Below are 20,468 nucleotides of genomic sequence, written 5' to 3' on the forward strand. Positions count from 1 at the left end.
AAGGGATGTTGGATTAGAAAATGCCCTTCAAGGATGACCTTGGGCAAGAATGGTAAGGACTGCTGAGCCTTTATCTTCTTGAAACCATTATGGCAATTGGCCACCCTTTCCCAGTTTTTCTTGGCCATCATCTTTAGAGTCACAGTCACCTATCATTCGCAAAATGCACATCTATTAAGTGTCAAGGTGTTGTATTTGCTGTAAAAGAACTTGATTATCGGAATGTGCAGAAAATTTGGTACACATTGGTGATTCTAAGTGTTTGCTTAGCTAATAAACTATGTCTTCTGATTTTTCAAAGTAAATGGGAAGAAGAATGTGAGGAAGAGATACAGTCTTTATCTGACCTAGAAAAGTGAAGTTCTGTGGGTGACCCAAATTTTGATCATTTCTCATAAGCTTGTCTTTCACTCCATATATAATTAACTCCAAACTTGTCTAGTATAACTACAAACTCATCCATTCTACCTTATTTCTCTCCTGAAGAAGACAAAACAGAGTGGTTGAAAACTCATTAGTTTTTACAGTCCTAAACAAACATTTCTTAGGAGTCTACCTGAAGTTGCTCTTTCAATGTCTCTGCCTCCTGAATCCCACACCGTCTTGGCCTTCATACTCTGCGTGTGTGTGTGTGTGTGTGTGTGTGTGTGTGTGTGTGTGTGTGCAAGAGACAGGGTCTCACTCTGTCGCTCAGGCTGGAGTGCAGCCGCACTCCATGGGTCACTGTAGCCTCAACCTCCCAGGCTCAAGCAATCCTCTAGTCTTGGCCTCCTTTGTTACTGGGATTACAGGCGCACACCACCACACCTGTCTAGTTTTTTACATTTTTTTTGTAGAGACGAGGTCTCACTATATTGCCCAGGCTGTTATTGAATCCTTGGGCTCAAGTGATCCTCCTGCCTTGGCCTCCCAAAGTATGCTGGGATTATAGGCATGAGCCACCGCATGCCATTCTCTGTTCTCCACCGTTTTAAAAATATTTGGCACTTACAATCAAAAAGCCATTCATTTGCTTTACCCTCATTTAAAAAACAAGTTATGAAAACAATGTGGCGGGGGCGGGGAGAGTTGGGTGGCTGAAGGGGAACCTTCAAACTGTTTTCCATTCTAAAGAAAAGCAGAGGTAAATCCCTGGGAGGAGATGTGAACTTATAAGAATGTGGTACTTCCTCATGGGTCCTGGGAAGGAATTCATTGATTTAATTTACAACAATTAGGAGGTGCCTCTGTGCTGTGAGTTTTTTTAGCTCCAGCTGGCATGGGAATTATTTTCCCGGGGAATGCTCATGCCCAAATACAAGGACACTTTCAGGAAGAGGAAAAGGAAGAAGTACCATCTAGGAACCAAGGATGTGAACCAGGAAATTCTTTTCCACTGTACCGATTTAAAAGAATAGCATTCTAGTGCCTAACAAACTCCATGGCCTTTTTGGAGTTTCCTAGTGCTGTGAAGGTTTCCCTTGGACATGAGATTGTTTTGCATGACAATATCCATATTATTTTCTCAATAACCAAAAGTGTCATTTCCTGAAAAGAGTTAGAAATGCCAATTGTCACTGTGAAACTCACACAGGTCTATGTGTTCCTTGAACCCTCACTAAACCTTCAAAACCAAAGTTCAAATTCAGATGCAACATGAAAGCCTTTCCAGCTCTCATCTCTCCCAAACTGGTTCCTCCGGATCCTTCCTTCTTCCAAACTTTCCATTTCTCCAGAATGAACTACTTGCTTTATGTACATACACTCCTCGTCTTTCTATCCTCATGCCTTTATTTGCCTGGCAAGCAGTGCTGTCTCCCTGATTCCGTAAACTCAAATGTTACCTACCCTTAAAGGCAGGCTCAGATCTTGCGCTACCTTCCCCAGTCCCCAGCTAGAAGCAATTTCTTGCTTCTCTGAAATTTTGAAGTAGATAATCCACACCTTCTTTATGGTAATTATGGCTTTCTACTTTATTTTGTGTTATAAATGCTCTTCTGTCTTAGTGAAGATAGTAAACTTCCTGTGGGCAGGGTCCTTTGGCACCTAACACAGTGGGTACTCCATCTGCACTACTGAAATGAACAAACTAGCAAGACACTGTAACAAATTAAAGTAACTGTCCACAGGCAAAAATGTACACCCCCTCCCAGAAATATTTGTTTAGCAAACACTGTTCCTAGATCAAGTCTCTGGAACAGAAAGTCATGTTAAGCGAAATTATCGAAAACTTGGAAAAAAGAGAAAGAGAAGACTGTGAGCCCTTCCAAAGTCCCACGAGAGCACATTCCATGAAGTCAGCCTAAGTCAGGGTCATCTGACTCTCCAGACTGGGATGTAACAGAGTCTGACTTTCTATTTACTAGTGGTTAGGGCTTAGACTCTGCAAAGTTAGATGTTAACTTAGAGAAACCCAATAATATGCAACTTATTTTGTCCAAATGTTTTAGCCTTATTGCCCTGTAGGTCACTAACCAGTTTTGTATCCAAATTAGCTATGCTAGTCTGGCATTCTTTTCCCCCTGCTAACCCCTTCCCCACATTTATATGTATCTGTTTCTGGTATCCTCCTTGGAAGCAGCTTTATCATCTTGCTGGTTCCTTCAACCCAAATGTCCATCAGTGACAGATTGGATTAAGAAAATGTGGCACATATACACCATGGAATACTATGCAGCCATCAAAAAGGATGAGTTTGTGACCTTTGTAGGGACATGGATGCAGCTGGAAACCATCATTCTTAGCAAACTATCACAAGAACAGAAAACCAAACACCGCATGTTCTCACTCATAGGTGGGAACTGAACAATGAGATCACTTGGACTCGGGAAGGGGAACATCACACACCGGGGCCTATCATGGGGAGGGGGGCGGGGGGAGGGATTGCACTGGGAGTTATACCTGATGTAAATGACGAGTTGATGGGTGCAGCACACCAACATGGCACAAGTATACATATGTAACAAACCTGCACATTATGCACATGTACCCTACAACTTAAAGTATAATAATAATAAATAAAAAAAAAAGAAGTTAAATAAATCTTTGATGTGGACTAATTCAATCATTATATGAGAAATGGGTGTTCAACTTTTGAAAATTATACTTTCAGAATACTAATAATTAGGAATAAAAACAAATGTAAAAATAAGTACTGTAAGTATCATTATTTTTCTACTCATAATTTTCTTTAATTTTTGTCTAGAATAAATTTCCCAAATACCAAACTTACTCACCCATAAACATGTGTTTCCATTCCAAAGGATTTATACAAAAACAACAAAGAAAAAAATGAATATTCTTTATTTCTTGTTTAGAATTACCTCTAATGGCATGTATGTGTCTATTTGCAACTCTGCTACAGTCAATTCAGTAATAGCTTTATTTGAAAAGCCTGTATTGCAACTAAAATCATATCTGATCTATTAATATAAAACTAAAATCTCCTTGTAAATGTCTTCAATTTATCTATCATTTGAAATTACTGAACATCTTAGAATGTAATTTTACATCATGTTAGGATGAATAGCGTCTTGTAAATTCAAGCCATAATAATATTGCATTAGGAGCAATGCATTTGTTCTGAAATCACAACAGGTCATAATGGAAACCAGACATTAATGCTTTAAGGAATAACTAGCTGAAATTGAATGAAATAATCACCCAATCCATAAAGCATTTATAAGATTTACCATAAAGCTCAGGTAATTTTTTTTTTTACTGAAGAGAAATAATTCTTTCTTATTGTCCTAAACATCAAATGCTATCACATCATAAAAATAAAATATGGCATACAGATTATTCCATTTTGTTCATCCATTTATTAATATAATACATATTCACTTTACCCTATAATAATGAAAACATTATGCTTGTTCACTATTATTTCCAATATTGTTTAATCAACAAGGCTCAACATGTTCCCTGGCAAGATGTTTGCCAAAAGAGAATCCAGTCTAAGCAGAGGGTTCAAAAGGTCTGGATTCTGCAACACACTGCTGCCACTGCTGCTGCCTTCACACTCTCAACTTCATCTCAACATGATGAAAAACTGATTCTACCCTGACAATCATGTAGCTTTTAAAGCAAGAGGGTCTACTAAGTGAACCAATGAGCTCACTGGACAGTCCTAATCTGCTCTCTCACCTATGTTTTGTTCTAATTCCTCCTTTTCTTTCCTTTTGTATGCCTTTCCCTCTTCCACCTATCATAACCTCCATCAGCACCTCAAATGATGAACAGCTGGAGTAGATGGCTTAGGTAGGAGATGAGAACATCCCTAATTTCTATCTCCCTGGATATTATCTTTGGAAAACACAACAAATTTGGAGTTGGAAAAAGTTGCTAACTCATGTGTTTCTCTTAGTAACCAGTTTTATATTTCTGATCACAAGGGGAGCACTTGTAAGTAAAAGCGCAGACTTTACAAACACAAAGTATTTTAAGCCTTCCACCAAAGCACCAGTGTTTGCACAGTAGACATGCTTTTACACTGATAGGATCTTTCTGAAAGCAATCTTTGCTAATTTCTGCTATGCTGAGAAATGTATCACCAACAAACACCATTATGTTGAATAAATAAGCTGACATCTCAATACCTAGGGTACTAAAATAATAGTTGTGAAATCTATAGTAACTGGCTCAAGTCCTGACTCTTCCATAAAGTTTCACAAAAATTGTACTCACATTTTTTTCTCTTTTAATCCCCCCTTCTCAAACTATACTCCATCTAATCTAAGATACCAGCAACTGTCTCATCTATATTTTGTATGCCAGTAGGAACAAACAAATGTTGCCCATTAAACTGTCTCACCATTCATTTAAGTTGCAGCTCAATTTCAGCAATATTAGTCTGTAAAAAAATTGCTAATCTTAGAATCCATAAATGCAATATTCTACTAGCTTGGCACCTGATTGGCTACTCTACTGTTCTTTAAATATGTTGTTATATGTGTGTACATTGTTCTCTAACATATTATAATCTTTATTATTATTTGCTACATTGTGCACCTACTGACAGTTATAGGCACATAGGAGGCTATAAACTTATAATCACTGCTTAGACGATCAAAGGGACTTCAAGAAACTCTTATTGCAAAAATGGAGTTACTGTCAAAAATTTTAAATGCATGCTCAAAATAATTTGCTTCTCCAACTTTAGATATTTTGGGGGAGCTGAACTTGCAAGCATTCAAATAGTGTTCAAAATTTGCCATTTAGAGAGTCATCAAGCAAATTCATCTAAAACAAATTCCCTGAGCTCCTACTGTGTGAAAATCAATGCATTAGAGTCTATGAGATACAAAAACGAATTAGATTTGACTCCCATCCTCTAAGACTTCACATTCTGGTTGGAAAAATGGAACTGGTACATGAAAGAATGATAAAGCCATGAGAAGATTATTACTATTCTTACATAGCTATAAAGAAATACCTGAGACTGGGTAATTTACAAAGAAAATCGGTTTAATTGGTTCACGGGTGCTACAGGCTGTACAGGAAGCAGGGCACCAGGTATGTGCTCAGCTTCTGATGAGGCCTCAGGAAGCTTTTACACATGGTAGAAGGCAAAGCCAGAGCTGGCACGTCAAATGGCGAAATTAGGAGCAATAGAGAGTGTGTGTGGGGGAGGCGGGTGGGCGGAGGGGGGAGTGTCACACACTTTTAAACAGCTAGATTTTGTGAGAACTCACTTATCATGGAGTCAGCACCAAGCCATGAGGGATCTGCCCCCATGACCCAAACACCTCCCACCAAGCCCCACCTCCAGCACTGGGGATTACAATTCGACATGAGATTGGGGCGGGGACATCTCTCCTTTCTCTGAATCACATACACGATATCATAAAATGTTATGCGATTCAGAGAAAGAGGCGATGACTCTGGTCCCGAGAACCAGAGAAACATTCACAACTGAAGTGCCCCTTGACTTAGGACTTGGAGGGTACACAGGAAGCATTCTGACAAATAGACATGGGTTGGAGGGATTGGCCTACCAGGCAGAGGGAACCACTTGGTTAAGGGCCAGAAGGCTTAAAAGTGTAGTGAATGGCAATTGTTTAGTTTCAGTTCATGGGGTGGGGTGGTAAAAAAGACAGTTTGGGAGAAGATGGAAGAGGACTTTGAAAATCACATACATAAAGGAAGTGGCATCTATTTTTTCCTTATGCAGTGTAGAGTCATTGCAGGTTCTGCTATTGTTGCAATTGTGGTTTATTTCATGGAAACACATCTGACAACTAAGATGCATCAATATACACCTGCAGTGGGTTAAATTGTGTCTGTAAAAAAAGATATGTTCAAGTCCTAACCCCTGGTACCTGTAAATGGGACCTTATTTGAAAATAGACTCTTTGTTTTTTTTCTTTTTTGAGACAAGGTCTCACTCTGTCACCTAGACTGGAGTGCAGTACTGCAATCTCAGCTCACTGCAGCCTCAATTTCCCAGGCTTGGGTTATCCTCCCACCTCAGCCTCCCAAGTAGCTGGGACCACAGGTGTGTGCTCCCACGCCTGGCTAATTTTTTTTGTATTTTTTAGTAGAGATGGGTTTTCGCCATGTTGCCCAGGCTGGCCTCCTGAGCTCAAGTGATCCTCCTGCCTTAGCCTCCCAAAGTGCTGGGATTACAGGGTGTGAACCACCATGCCTGGCCTGAAAATAGTCTTCGCAGGTGTAATCAAGTTAAAGTGAGGTAAGGCTGGAGTAGGGTAGGCTCTTTATAACAATAAGGAAATTTGGACGCATATTCAGAGACACAGCAGGAGAATGTGACGACAGAGGCAGAGTTGAGAGTGCTGTAGCTGCAAGCCAAGGAACTCCAAGAATTGCCTGCAACTACCAGAAAATGGGAAGAGGCAAGGAATGATCCTCCCCTAGAACATTTGGAGGGAGCATGGCCCTGCCAAAATCTTGATTTCAGACTTCTAGCCTCCAAAACTGACAGAATAAATTACTCTTGTTTTATGCTTTCCCAGTTTGTGGTAATTTGTTATGGCAGCCCTAGTACACTAATACAATACCTTTTTTGACTGTTCTTTGTAAGGGCAATTAAAATCTACAACATTAGGACTGCTATGTAATGCTAGATCAGGGAGAGCTATAACGGGAATGGGAGGCAGCCCTGGATGGGAGAGATTCTCTGAAGTTCTGATTCCTTTTAATTTCATCCATCTTTCATTTTGGCTTTTGCAAAATATTTAATTTTAAGAAAGATTCTTGTTTTAAAATTATAAAGCATGAGGATATCAAAACCTTGATCTGGCAGTTTTCATACGAAACATACCATACAGAAATACAGAGATACTCACCTCAACATGTTGACAGGTTTGGATGAGTTTAGCTAAAAGGGTCTCCAGTTCTGTGTTCCTCTTAATAAGGTTGGTGAGGTTACTCTCTAAGTTTTGCTGTTCAAAAAAAAAAAAAAGGAAAAAATATTATTCTGCATACTTTTATACTTCAGATACACAAAATTACTCATACTCAGGAAAAACTGATACATTTTTCAGAAACCTTAGTGAAATCAACATAATTTCAAGTATTTATAGATTTAAATTGGATTTTCAAAAGTTGCATTTAAAAGAACCTTTTAGACACGCTCAGACTTTATTCTTTTTGTTCTTGCTTCTTGCACTAACTCAGGGATATTTAACAGAATAATTAGTTACAGGTTATCTCTAGGTCATGACCTAGGGAGAAAGGAGGTAATTGGATTTCTATCCCTTTACTTAAATCAGAGCTGGCAATAATATAAGGAATATATTTCCACATCAAATCAACTACCATTGGATTTTTCAGATTTATCCTTTTATGGGCAGGCTGAGGCTAATCCCTTGGAGGAAGGTTTGAATTGTTTAGCTCTTGCTGACAGTAAGGTCATTTATAGACATTTATGATAAGTCCTCGTCACACACACATTTGGTCAGTTGTAGTGGAGTTGACTCTCCGTATCCACTGGGTTCCACATACCTGGATTCAACCAGTTGCAGATCAAAAATATTTGGAAAAAAATGGATGACTGCATCTGTACTGAACATGTACAGACTTTTTTCTTGTCATTATTCCCTAAACAATAGAATATAACAACTATTTGCATAGTATTTACATTGTATTAGGTAATATAAGTTATCTAGAGATGACTTGAAGTATGCAGGAGGATGTGATTGGGTTATATGCAAATAACAGGCCATTTTATATCAGGGATTTGAGCATCCACGATTTTAGTATCTATGAGAGACCCTGAAATTAATCCCTTATGGATACCAACACACAATTGTACATTTTATTGTTCACGCTTCTATTCTTTGTCCATTAATGCCAGATCAAATTTCTTTGAACACTATATTTACCACTCATTATCCTGTATAAGACTCTAGAATTATTCCCTATTCCTTTAGAGCATCAAACTTAAAGTTCTCTGGAATGACTATTTAATCCTATTTTCAAACACAATAACTCTCTATTCTGGGTAAGACACACTAAGATTTCTGTTCCTTCTCATTCACATGCTCTTGATTGCCAGGGGTGTCCAATCTTTTGGCTTCCCTGGACCACGCTGGAAGAAGAATTTTCTTGGGCCACACATAAAATAATTAACACTAATGACAGCTGATGAGCTAAAAAAAAAAATCACAAAACAATCTCATAATGTTTTAAGAAAGTTTATGAATTTGTGTTGGTCTGCATTCAAAGCACTTCTGGGTCGCAGGTGGCCTTGCTGGCCGCATGTTGAAGAAGCTTGATTTACACCATTCATTCATTTACTTATGTGTTCCTACCATTCATTCATTTACTTATGTGTTCACACAACAAGTACTTATTAAGCTTCTATAATATGCCAGACTCTGAAAGAGACAGTAAGGAAATAAAATAAAAATATTGATATCTACTCCCTGTCCACAAGGAAACAGATGGCTGTACAAACTGGGAGAAAGATGCTACAAACAAGAGAAGGGGAAGAGTTGATGGCTGCTGGTTAAAGGTTTCCAAGAGGGCCAAGTCTTGCAGCTGAGGCTTGAAGGATGTCCAGGGGTTTTTTGTTGCACAACAGTGGAAACTTCTTGGAAAGAAGAATCTTCCATGGGCAGGGAATAGAACAATGTCATATGCCAACATCAGAGAGGTTGAGAGGGCAAAAGATCAGGGAAACTGTGTTTTAGCATATAGACAGTTCCACAAGTATGGCAAAGATATGGAACAACAGGAAATTTCATGGAAAAGAAAACAGACCTCAAATTTATAATGTCATCCGAGAAAGAGGATTTAGAAAGAGTTTGAGGGATTTTGAAAACTAACAAGTTCATAAAGGTGTCAATATTTCATTACACTGTAAAATTTATTTATGAAAATTTTAGCTCTTTCTACTTCCCTAAATTTTTTATTGAGAAAAGTGTATTAAGGAAAAGAACCACTTTTATCTAAGGCTTAAAATGCATATGTCAAAAGCAGAACTTTCTGGTTATTTTTAAAACAAGTTAAACTTATTAATCTGGTGTTGACTGTTTTTAAAATTTTTTAACGAATGCATTTGCATTTCTAGTAGGTTCTTTATCACATCTCCCTTTTCTTATTGAATTCCTTTCTGTTCCTATTACAAAAACACAATTCTCTTCTCCATAATCTCAAGACAACTAAACTTACTTATTCTTAAGCTCTTTTGAGAAAAGGCATTTCTGTATTTCCCTGTGCTTGTTGAATATTTCTCAAGGATCTGATTTTATCTTTGTCTTGTAATTTTTGTCTGATACCTCATACAATGTAAACTTTGCTCCCTGTGCTGTGATTTGGGGATTGACATAGTCCAGCCAGATGAGAAGCATATTCTGAGGTTAGGGTGTGAGGTTCTTTTCCCAAAGAGGACGCTCCCACAAGGCACTCATGTGCAACAGAGGCACAGATCCTAGTTTGACTCAGTGCCTCTGCTTCCCTCCATGAGAGTTCTGTGTCTGACTTCAATTCCAGATAAGATGTCAGGTTCCCTTTGAGTCCAGTGTATCCATGGGGGGGGTCTTGGCCTCCAGGTGTACAAGGCTCTTGCCACATGTGATGTTCACTTCCCTATGTGTCTACTGAAGTCACCATTGCCCCATGTCATCTCCACTCCTTGGGAGTAGCCCAGTGTCAGTCTTCCCTCACCACTCTACACTTTCTTTCATTTCCGGTCCTTGGAGGCTTTTCACATATGTTTACGCTTGGTTATGTATTCATTAAAATACATTTTAAAATATTTTCTCTGTAATTCTCATGTGTTCAAAATTCAGAGGAAGGCTTTGTGCACATTTCATCTGGACTGGAAAGCCAACAAGAAACCTTCAATTCTGTCTTGGAAATACTCAAAACCTTTCAAATGTGACAATTTTAAAGGAGAAAAATAACTTTTTCACTTAAAGAATGGGATACAAGAGGCTGAAGAGTCAGAGAATGAACTAGACACAGTCATTTATGTACAACTTGATCTTATGCTTGCATCAAAGAAAAACTTGCTTTTAACAACAATAACAACAAAAGCCAAAGTTTTTTTTTACTGTTTGGATTAAATGAATTGCAACTGCTAATCACTTTATGGTCAGAGACTAGAGGATGATTTTGAAGCATCCCATTCTTCAATGTCCTTGATATAGACATAACTATTATAAGGTATATTTGTCAACTTTTTTGGTATGTTAATACTAGGGGATACTTTTCTTTTTGGCTGACCCTTCACAGCAGGAAATTTCTAGGGAAATACATCATCTAACTGTTTACAATTCAATTGTCATAAGTATGACTTTTCTAAAGCTAGTCAGCAAAAGAGGGTCAAAGAAATGCAATCCAACACATTGAAATTTTACAAACATCTGCTTGCTTCCCCCTCCCTTTATTAAGTATACATCATGCATCAAATCTGTTTTTAATCAGTTAATACATAGACTAAAGCCTGTGGTTTAAACACATTGACCTATCCAGATCCTTTGGGGTTATTCAAATTTAAATAGTACAAGTGTTACTGAAGTCTGCAAAGAATTATCAAGTCAGTTAGAAGCATAATAAAGGGAAATTAAGCTGGGAGAGAGACTTGTTTCCAAGTGGTACCAAAGGGGCTGACAACACTTTTGAAGGGAACCTGGGTAATGGGAAGGTAACAAAATCCAGTCGTTAATGAGCCATGCACCCATAAGCTTCCACTACAGGGACTTCTCTGAAGATTTTCTGGAAATTAACTCTATCACTAACATCCTGTGTGGTAGTGGTCAGCAGGCTCCATAACCTCTTGATTTTGATTGTGATTTGTGCAAAACAGAGATCATACTTTTTCATATAAAACTCATGGGATTAAGTAGATACCAGTTTCTACACTGCCCTATGGATATCTAAAAAAATTCTACAGACCATAAGAAAAATTGGTTTTAGTTTCCTGTTACCACCTTGAAAACATCAATATATTGACATCTCCTTACTCAAGCCAAGTTTTGTAGAAATCCAAGGAGTCAGGCATGAGTGACCACATATGCAGAGGGAGAAGACTGGGGCTACCATCCCAGCTGGACTCTCTTGGGCAAATGACCGGATGTGTCTTGGGCTCAGTTTTCCCATCCATAATGTATGGATAATGATAAATCTACCTATCTGTACTATTGTTAAAATTGAATGAGAAAATGAACACACTCATCAGAGAACTACATGAATGTTTGTTGAAATTACGAATTATAAGATGGAACATTTAGTTTTGACACAGTTCCAGACACTAGAAGGGCCCAACCCTGTGCCTCTGGCAGGCACCATTCTCCAGCTTGCTCATGGCTTTTTCCTGCAAGTACCTGTGCCTTTTCACCCCAGGGTCTTACCTGGCTTCAGGCAAGGCAGGTGCTGGGGAGAGTAAGAAGAAGCTGAAGCCCCTAGGAGCAGCCCTCAAGTGGCAATTACTGGCAATTGGTGGATACACTGCCCAGCTTTTTCACTTCCTTGGTGGAACCACTCTGAGCCTCTGTCTACAAAATCTCCCACAAGGCGCCATTGGGAGGCAGCACATGGGTCCACAGCAACAACCTGCTCATTAACCCTCTTTCCTCTTCGTTCTCTTTCCTGTTTGCATCCCCTCTCCCTCCAGGTGCTTCCTGGATCACCTCACAATTCAAATTGTCAAAGTCTGCTTCTGGGAGAACTCATCTACAATCATTTCCATAGACCACCTAACCCATTTTTGAGTATGCCTTCCTATGAGGAAGAGCCAATCAGAAAAGATTGTATTACTTTAGAAAGACATTTGAAAATACAAGAGGTTGTTTTCTCTCTTCCCCCATCTTTCCTCTTTCTGCTTTTTCTAGAGGTCACATATTCTCCAAATTCCAGGCTGTAGATCAGCAGTGTCAATAGAAACCTAATGTGAGCCACAAATGTGAGTCACATTTCAAAATTTTCTAGTAGTCACATTAACAAAGTAGAACCAAGTAAAGTTAATTTTAATAAAATTGTCATTTCCACCTGCAATCAATATTTGAAAACTGATGAGGTATTTTACATTCTTTTTTTCTTTCTTTTTACTAAGTCTTTAGAATCTGATATGTTTTACACTTATGACACATCTCAACTCAAAACCAGCCCCATTTCAAACACTTGGGAGCTATATCTGGCTGGTGGCTACCTTGCTGGTCTAGAATGGGGGTGGCAAACTTGCTATAAAAGATCATGTAGTAAATATTTTAGGCTTTATTGGCCATATGTTCTTGGACACAATGACTCAATGCTGCTGCTGTTTTAGCATGAAAGCAGCCATAGATAATATGTAAATGAGTGGGCAGGACTGTATTCAATGAAATTTTATTTGCCAAAACAAGTGGTGAGTGAAATTTGACCCATAACTGTTGTTTGCCACACCCCCAGTCTAGAAGGTAAATATCAAAATAACATTGTCTGGGCCACTGATAAACATCTGCTTCTGTTAAACACTAACATTTGTTCCAAACCTTTTGTGTAAGTCTGAAATAGATGCCACTCCATGAACCTCTAGAAAGAATTCTTTCTGTACAAGATGCTAAGAGCACTTTCACTTATGGCCAGAAAGCTTAGCTTGACAGAACCCACAATAATCTGAAGAAAATTAAACAGCATTTTGACTCGTAGATATTCTAATTTAAGGAGCATAATGGTTAAGTACACAGAACCTGGTGCCAGTCTGCCTGGTTTGAAATCCTAGCTCTGAGACCTTCAACAAGTTCTTAACCTCTGTGCCTTAGTTTCCTCATGGGGCTGTCAAGATGATTAGAGGAGGAGATATGTGCAAGCCCTAGGAGGAGCACCTGGCTCACGATGTGTTGTACTGGTACTTGTTAAATAAAATAAAAAACTTGTTTTTCAAGTTTGGAGTTTAGACTGATTTTAATAAAAGCTTAATTTGTAACACTTATACCACAACCAAATTAAAAGCATGCTCATACAGTTAATAAAATATTTAAACCACTAGCAAATTAAAAGCACGCCCACACATTTCATAAATGAATTCTTCTGTAGATTTTCAATTTAGTAGTACACAGCTACAAGAATATATTTCCCCCTAAGATTACATTTTCCAAAAACACTGAATCCAATTTGCTCAGCCTTCTCATGATGTGATTATTGTCAGAATTCCCATCTGGACTGCGGGTCCCTGTTTTAGACTAAGTGTTGTGTAATGTCCTAAATATCAACGAATGCTAATGCTACTATTTGTTGTCATCTCTGTTAGTTTGAATGGGTAAGTCCCTTTCCTTTAGTGGTCAGTATTACTCATACCTCTTTTCCTCTACTTTCCCCACTCCTGTGCTGGGCTCCTGCCATTGTGAACAAGCTGTTTTAGGGATCCAGGCTTGTTTCTGGGTCTGGGCCTGGGCGCAGTCTCTTCCCTTTGCCTGGAATGGATGTGCATAGCAGAAAATTCTACCAGTAAAAAAAGAGTATAATAAAGCCATAGTATCTATTGAGTACTTGCTGTATACCCATCATTGCTTAGTCCCTTCCCACTGTACACACTTAAATATTCAATGATATTTCCAATTAGTATGGAAAACTGGATATTCATTGGACAACCTTTCTGAAATCCAATGTAGTAAATCAACTAATTAGTTAATTTAACAACTAGTATAGATTGTTAAGGCAATGTCTTCTCTCAGCTTTGCTAAACAATAGAAGTCTTCCACGCTTTCAGGCTTTTGTCATTGGTACAGTTGAGTCTGACCCCAAGAAGAGGGCCTTGAGAGTTCAGAAGAATTTTTGAGGAATGTTATATAACCCTGTCCAGACCACAGGACTTCTGTGAAGGCAAATATAACATTATCAAACAAATTTTTACAAACCGGGATTTATAAAAATAGAGCAATGATATAGCAATTATCACTAACACATCAATTTCAACTTCTATCCAAACCCAAAGTCAAGTTGCTCCCAGCCTTAATTCATTACCTTTTCCCCAAGTGATTTTTTTCATAGTGCCCTTATTCTGTGAGGTTTCAGCAAGTGTGTTACGACTTGGTGGCATTCAATACTGCCCTCCCACCACCACCACCAAAGAAAAGAAATACAAATAATTCAAAATGGTCCTTATAAAAGGCAAGGATACCAGTGGGCAGATTTTGTTATAATATTAAGCCAAGGATTGGGTATAGGTCAAATTTGTGGAAGGCAAAGTTATAAAACATGAGTTGCTTAAAGAATGAGGCTTCCTTACCTACTTTATGCAAAAAGGGTAATTAATTTTTCTTACCATTTTTATTTTTAATGCACACATTTTGGATGCATCTTCACAGAGCCACAGTCAACCTCCTTCATGTTAGGTAGTTTTTAGTAAGGCTTATTTGAGCTGATAATTGAACGATTCATGTTGGGACAGCTGATTTTACACCAATCTCGATATGAGCCTTTAGGCATGGATATGGACACCAGCAGAGAATAGTAAGTCCAACTTAACAGATGAGCTTTGTACTTCTACATACAGTGATACCCAATCAAACAGCAAGGGAAGCAGACAGATGCCCCTAATTTTTGCCTTTGGAGACCTGAACCTAAGAGTCAGGTTGCAGGGAATTAATGACTTGTCATTGAGTACTACTATTAAAATGTATGCTTGAAATATGAGATTTCAGTAATTCCTTTTGGGTTTGCCCAGGACTTAAAGAATGCTTGCTCTTATTCCGAAGTCAATACTTCAGAATGTCTTTAAAGTATAATATTAGGTCTGGATACCTTTCAAGGCAAACACAGATCTGGCTTGTTTCATTCCACAATATTCAGAGTGACATTCAGCAACTGTGTTTGGAGCCTTGGCACCCAACACCACGACTCCAGCGTGATCAGGATATGGACACATCAAGCGCCACAACCCATATATTTTCTTCTAAGAAACTTTAACCACAATAGTTAATATGAAAACACACCCGTATTAACACATGCCACCTGTATAAAAGCATAAATTCTTTATACGTAACTAAATTTTAAAGATGTTTTAATTACACTGCAGGAGTCTGAGACTATCTTCAGGTTTGACTCGACAGACCACAAATACATGTAATTTAGGTTTTTTTAATTTTTTAATGCCTTTTTTTCATTGGTTATAATAGCTACCATTTCCAAATGCCCTGGCAAGACAGGCCGCCCAGGGAACTTCAAAAACCTAATAAAATACAATCTGCATATAAATTTAAGTCTAGTATTCCATGGACTACAATTTAAGCCATTTTGATATGTGATACAGTATTTACCTTGTCAGGTTTTATTTGAAATTTCTATATTAACACCACAGAATCTGTTCCATATATTTATAAATTCCATCATTAAGAGTTCAGTGTTTATTTTTCTAACCTGGTAGTCAATAACATACAGAGAACAACTTTTAAATACTGTGTATGGTCTAGAAGAGCTTTTATTTTAATGGAGATAAATAGATATCTTAGTATAGTTCTATTCATTTAGTTATAATTTTAGCAGATCCAATGACGACTAGTTATTTCCAAGTATTACAGATGTGAATGGCCTTTTTTGTTCACTCCTGCTCCCCAGCCCCATTTCTGCCTATAATAAGAGAGGTGAGCAAATAACCAATAAATACATTTGTTGGTTTTGAGAATGGATATCACATGAAGCTGTATTACTAGAATCCTTTCAAATTCTCTAACTTAAAAACAATGATCTCAGTTGGAAAATTTATGCCTGCAGAAAAATGCTTCTAAGAATAAGTCTATAACTTTTATCAGCAGGACATAAAGGAAGCATTTTGTAAGACTATAACATAGGTAGAAGAGCTGTGGATGGTCTTGGGCAACTCTCCGTCTGCCCTCTCTGCTCATTTGCCCCTGTTCAACTTCTGAATCCTTCTCAACACAGTACTCTAGGTTGCAATAGCAATATCAAAAGAGGCAACAGGCAGGGCACTGTGGTTCATGCCTGTAATCCCAACACTTTGGGATGCCAAGGCGGGAGGACTGCTTGAAGCCAGGAGTTCAAGACCAGCCTGGGCAACATAGTGAGACTCCATCTCTACAAAAACATTTTTAAAAATTAAAAATTAATATTAAGCCAAGGATTGGGTACAGGTTAAATTTGTAGACTACAGCTGGTGCACATCTGTAATCCCAGTTACACAGGAGGCTGAGGAGGGAGGATTGCTTGACCTGGGAGTTTAATACTTCAGTGAGTTATGATTGCACCACTGGACTCCAGCCTGGGGGACAGAGAGAGGCCCTGTCTCTTAAAAATATAAATAAATAAATAAATAAATAAATAAATAAAACAAAAGAGGCAATCTACTTGCCAGTTAAGAATTACATGGTGAAGAGAATATTGTAAAACAGACTAATAGTAGTTAATTATTTTTGCTCAAGTGAAAACTTTCAAATCAGGAAGATATTCAATGTCCTAAACCAGAGGTTGGCAAACTATGGTTGGTCCACAGGTCAAATCTTGCCTGCTGCCTGTTTTTGTGTGGCTTGCTAGCTAAGAATGGTTTTTCCTTTTTTTGGGGACGGAGTTTCGCTCTTGTTTCCCAGGCTGGAGTGCAATGGGGTTATCTCAGCTCACCGCAACCTCCATCTCCTGGGTTCAAGCGATTCTCTGGCCTCAGCCTCCCGAGTAGCTGGGATTACAGGCATGTGCCACCATGCCCAGCTAATTTTCATATTTTTTAGCAAAGACGGGGTTTCTCCATGTTGCTCAGGCTGGTCTCGAATTCCTGCCTCAGGTGACCAACCCACCTCGGCCTCCCAAAGTGCTGGGATTACAGGTGTGAGCCACCGTGCCCAGCCTCGTTTTTACATTTTTAAATAATTTTTTAAAAATAAAAAGAGTAACATTTTGTGACACATGAAAAGTATACAAAACTCACATTTTTGTAGCCATAAATTATTGTTTACTGTTGCTTTCACAGTACAATGAGAAAGTTGAGGACTTGAACCTACAAAGACCAAAATATCTGCTATCTGGCCATTTGTAGAAAATTATTTTCTTTATTTAAAAAACAACCTTCTTTTTTTAATAATCCAAAAAAGAAAGACAGACAGAAAGAAAGAAGGAAGGAAGGAAGGAAGGAAGGAAGGAAGGAAGGAAGGAAAGAAAAGATAAGAAAAGAAAAGAAAAGAAAAAGAAAAGAAAAGATATCCCTGGTATCCATGGGAATGGCAAAAAAAAAAAAAAGTCCAAATACTTTTTAATTAATTTATACATTTTTTTTCCTGTTGCTCCAAGTCATTTTAAAATTTCAATATAATTCAATTCACTTAACATTTTCAACACCTACTATGGGAGTGTAGGAGGATGCCTCAAATTCCAATCCTTCAGGTACTCAAAATTCTAAAGACTCTTTTTGTTAACCAACAAAATAAATTTTAACTCAGAAAAAAAATTATAGATAAGATGCCTTAAATTATGGATAAAATGCAATGATTGAATAAATTATTGTTTTATTTGTGTCTTTTGTCCAGGAAAGCAGAAGCTTCAAACTGAGGAAGAGTAAGAAATGACAATCTTCAATTGGATCAAGGTTGCTATAGCAAAAACATAGTCAAAAGTGAGTAAGGAAGGCACAGCACGAGGATTAGTTAGTTCCTTCCACTCTGCAAATAAATATATAAAGCATTGAGTTTTAAGTGTCAATTGGATATGGAATTACTCATTGATTGCTATCTCCCTCAATTCTATTTTCCTGGTCTTTTTTTCCCCCCTCAATCATAAAATACACCTTAAAAGGCAGGCAGGGAGGGTGTAGAGCACTGGATAATTAATGTCTATAAAATCCCCTGATATTGATGGATGTCATACATGCTGTCTGTATAGGTCCCTTCAAGCTTTACTTCCTCCATTACTCAGGGATTGAACAATTTTGATCTTATCCCCTTTCTTCCATCTTAAGTAGATGATAACATTGCCAGATACTCATTAATGAACATGTTCTGGTCTTCCTACTTCAACAGGGTTTTAACCGATACCATCAAGCATTTTTACCAGACCTGAATGTCAAATTAGTCTCATAGTGGATGCTTAGCCTTGGATGGAGGAAAATACATTTTTGTTTTTCAGATACTGTGGGGAAACCAAATCTTTTTCTAAGCCACCACCACACATTCTGCAGGTACTTCATGTCATTTAAACTGAATATATTAAACATATTTGAAGCTAAAATAGTTGAAAGTCTTTGATCTAATAATTTTGAATAGATAAGTATGATTTGCTTTGTTTCTATAGGAATTTATCTTCCGAATTTCTTAGGTTTTAGAGGAAAATGCTCTTTTCTGGACCAGCTGCTGAAAATGATTATTAAAATTCAATACATGATCAGCTTTGTTCTTGAATTTGCAGTATTCACAGGAAAGGTTCGTAGTGTTCACAATACTCATATCCCCACATGTGTGGTACAAAAAAAATTTAAGGCCAAGGGAGGTCACACTCTTTGGCTCAAAAAATAGATTAAAATTCCATTCCATCCAAAATGGGTACGATCTGTTAGGAATTTACAAAAATCAATATTATGTAAGAGAATTCCCCATTTGGGACATCCTACAGAATCAAAGAAGAATATGAAAGTATGCCATTGTTTTTCAGCTCTGAGTAACCTTCAAAAACAGATCCTTGCCTAAGTTTTAGGAAGTTTGAATCTCAAATTCTTAAAATTCATTGAATCCTTTGTCCCTGACTTCTTCATCTTTACTCAGTCATTTCCTCAACCTTCAGTAGGACTGACACTGCCTTTGTCTATTCAAGATGATTTTGATTGAGTTGAAAGAAATGTGGAAATCATGGAAGGAAAGAAGATGAGGAGCGTCTACTAGGGGAGTAGTTCCCATTCTGGCCTACACATGGCAATCACCTGGATCTATCCTCCCTTCCAAACCAGAGAGTATAAATAACTTCGCCTGAGTGAGGTCCAGGGAGTAGGATTTGTGAAAGCTACCCAGGAGATTCCAATCTGCATCCAAGTTCGAGAACCATTACTCAAAATGGAGAAACAGGTTCTGTGATGCAGTGAAGGAAAATTAATAATTTATTCAATTTACTACTTTTATACTTTAGGATTTATTCAGAATAAAATATATTTGTAATGCAGCTTATATGTATATAACAAGTACAGGAATAAAATTATATATAGATGTATGTAGAAGTATAAATTATGTGATTTTATCATAGAAAATCTCAGGAACTTTATTAAAACAGTGCTTAGCAGGGAAACACTGATTGTTGCTGTTAAGGAATTTAGAGCACTTTTTATACTTGAAAATATAAGGGAATGCTTTCTTACATTCAAGTATTCCTAATGCCTAAAAAGAACTACTGAATGGTCACCTCAATTTCTAATTTGCCAAAGCATTTGTACACAAATTTGGTCTGTTGCTCTTAACAGTAGTTACTTTCACCAGAAACACAACAGAAGTGTACTACAGATGTTTATAATTCAACGATATTTTTACACATGAAATTAAATATATAGGAAAAACATTAAAAACAAATTCTGATGACAAAAGAATAGATTTACTCCTCTACTCACTTTCAAAGGTCAACTCAGGCAAGAGCATTGCCCTGAAGCCTTGTTTAGTCTAAAAGGTAAATTGCAAAATATTCCCAATATTTGGAAACCAAAGTGATAAAGTATTCTGAGGCTGGGCACAGTGACACACACCTGTCCCAGCACTTTGGGAGGCCAAGGCTGGAGGATCACTTGAGTCCAGGAGTTTGAGACCAGCCTGGGCAACATAGGGAGACCCTGTCACACACACACAAAAAAATTTTAAATTAGCTGGGCGTGGTGGCATGCACCTGTAGTCCCAGCAACTCCGGAGGCTGAGGCAGGAGGATCACCAGAGTCCAGGAGGTCGAGGCTGCAATGAGCCATGATCGTGCCACTGCACTCCAGCCTGGGCAACAGAGGGAGACACTGCCTCAAATAAAACAAAACAAAACAAAAACAAAGAAAACCACACCTAGTATTCTGCTACTTTGATTGATGGCCACCTGCCTGAAAAAAAAAAAAAAAAAAAGAAAAAGAAAGAAAGAAATTAAAT

General features: G+C 37.9%; 1 protein-coding gene across 6 annotated transcripts in view; it reads right to left on the reverse strand.

Annotated features, from left to right (window-relative positions):
* The window catches only part of MID1 (midline 1), a 388,023-nt gene that overhangs the window by 72,262 nt on the left and 295,293 nt on the right, over positions 1-20,468 (reverse strand). For all 6 annotated transcript variants that reach the window (XM_015126930.3, XM_028842300.2, XM_015126929.3 and 3 more), the window contains exon 3: positions 7,287-7,382. In XM_015126930.3, coding sequence (XP_014982416.2) covers positions 7,287-7,382 — 96 coding nt within the window. The remainder of the gene's footprint in view (positions 1-7,286; positions 7,383-20,468) is intronic.

Source organism: Macaca mulatta, chromosome X (assembly GCF_049350105.2).
Source record: "Macaca mulatta isolate MMU2019108-1 chromosome X, T2T-MMU8v2.0, whole genome shotgun sequence".
Lineage (NCBI taxonomy): Eukaryota > Metazoa > Chordata > Mammalia > Primates > Cercopithecidae > Macaca > Macaca mulatta.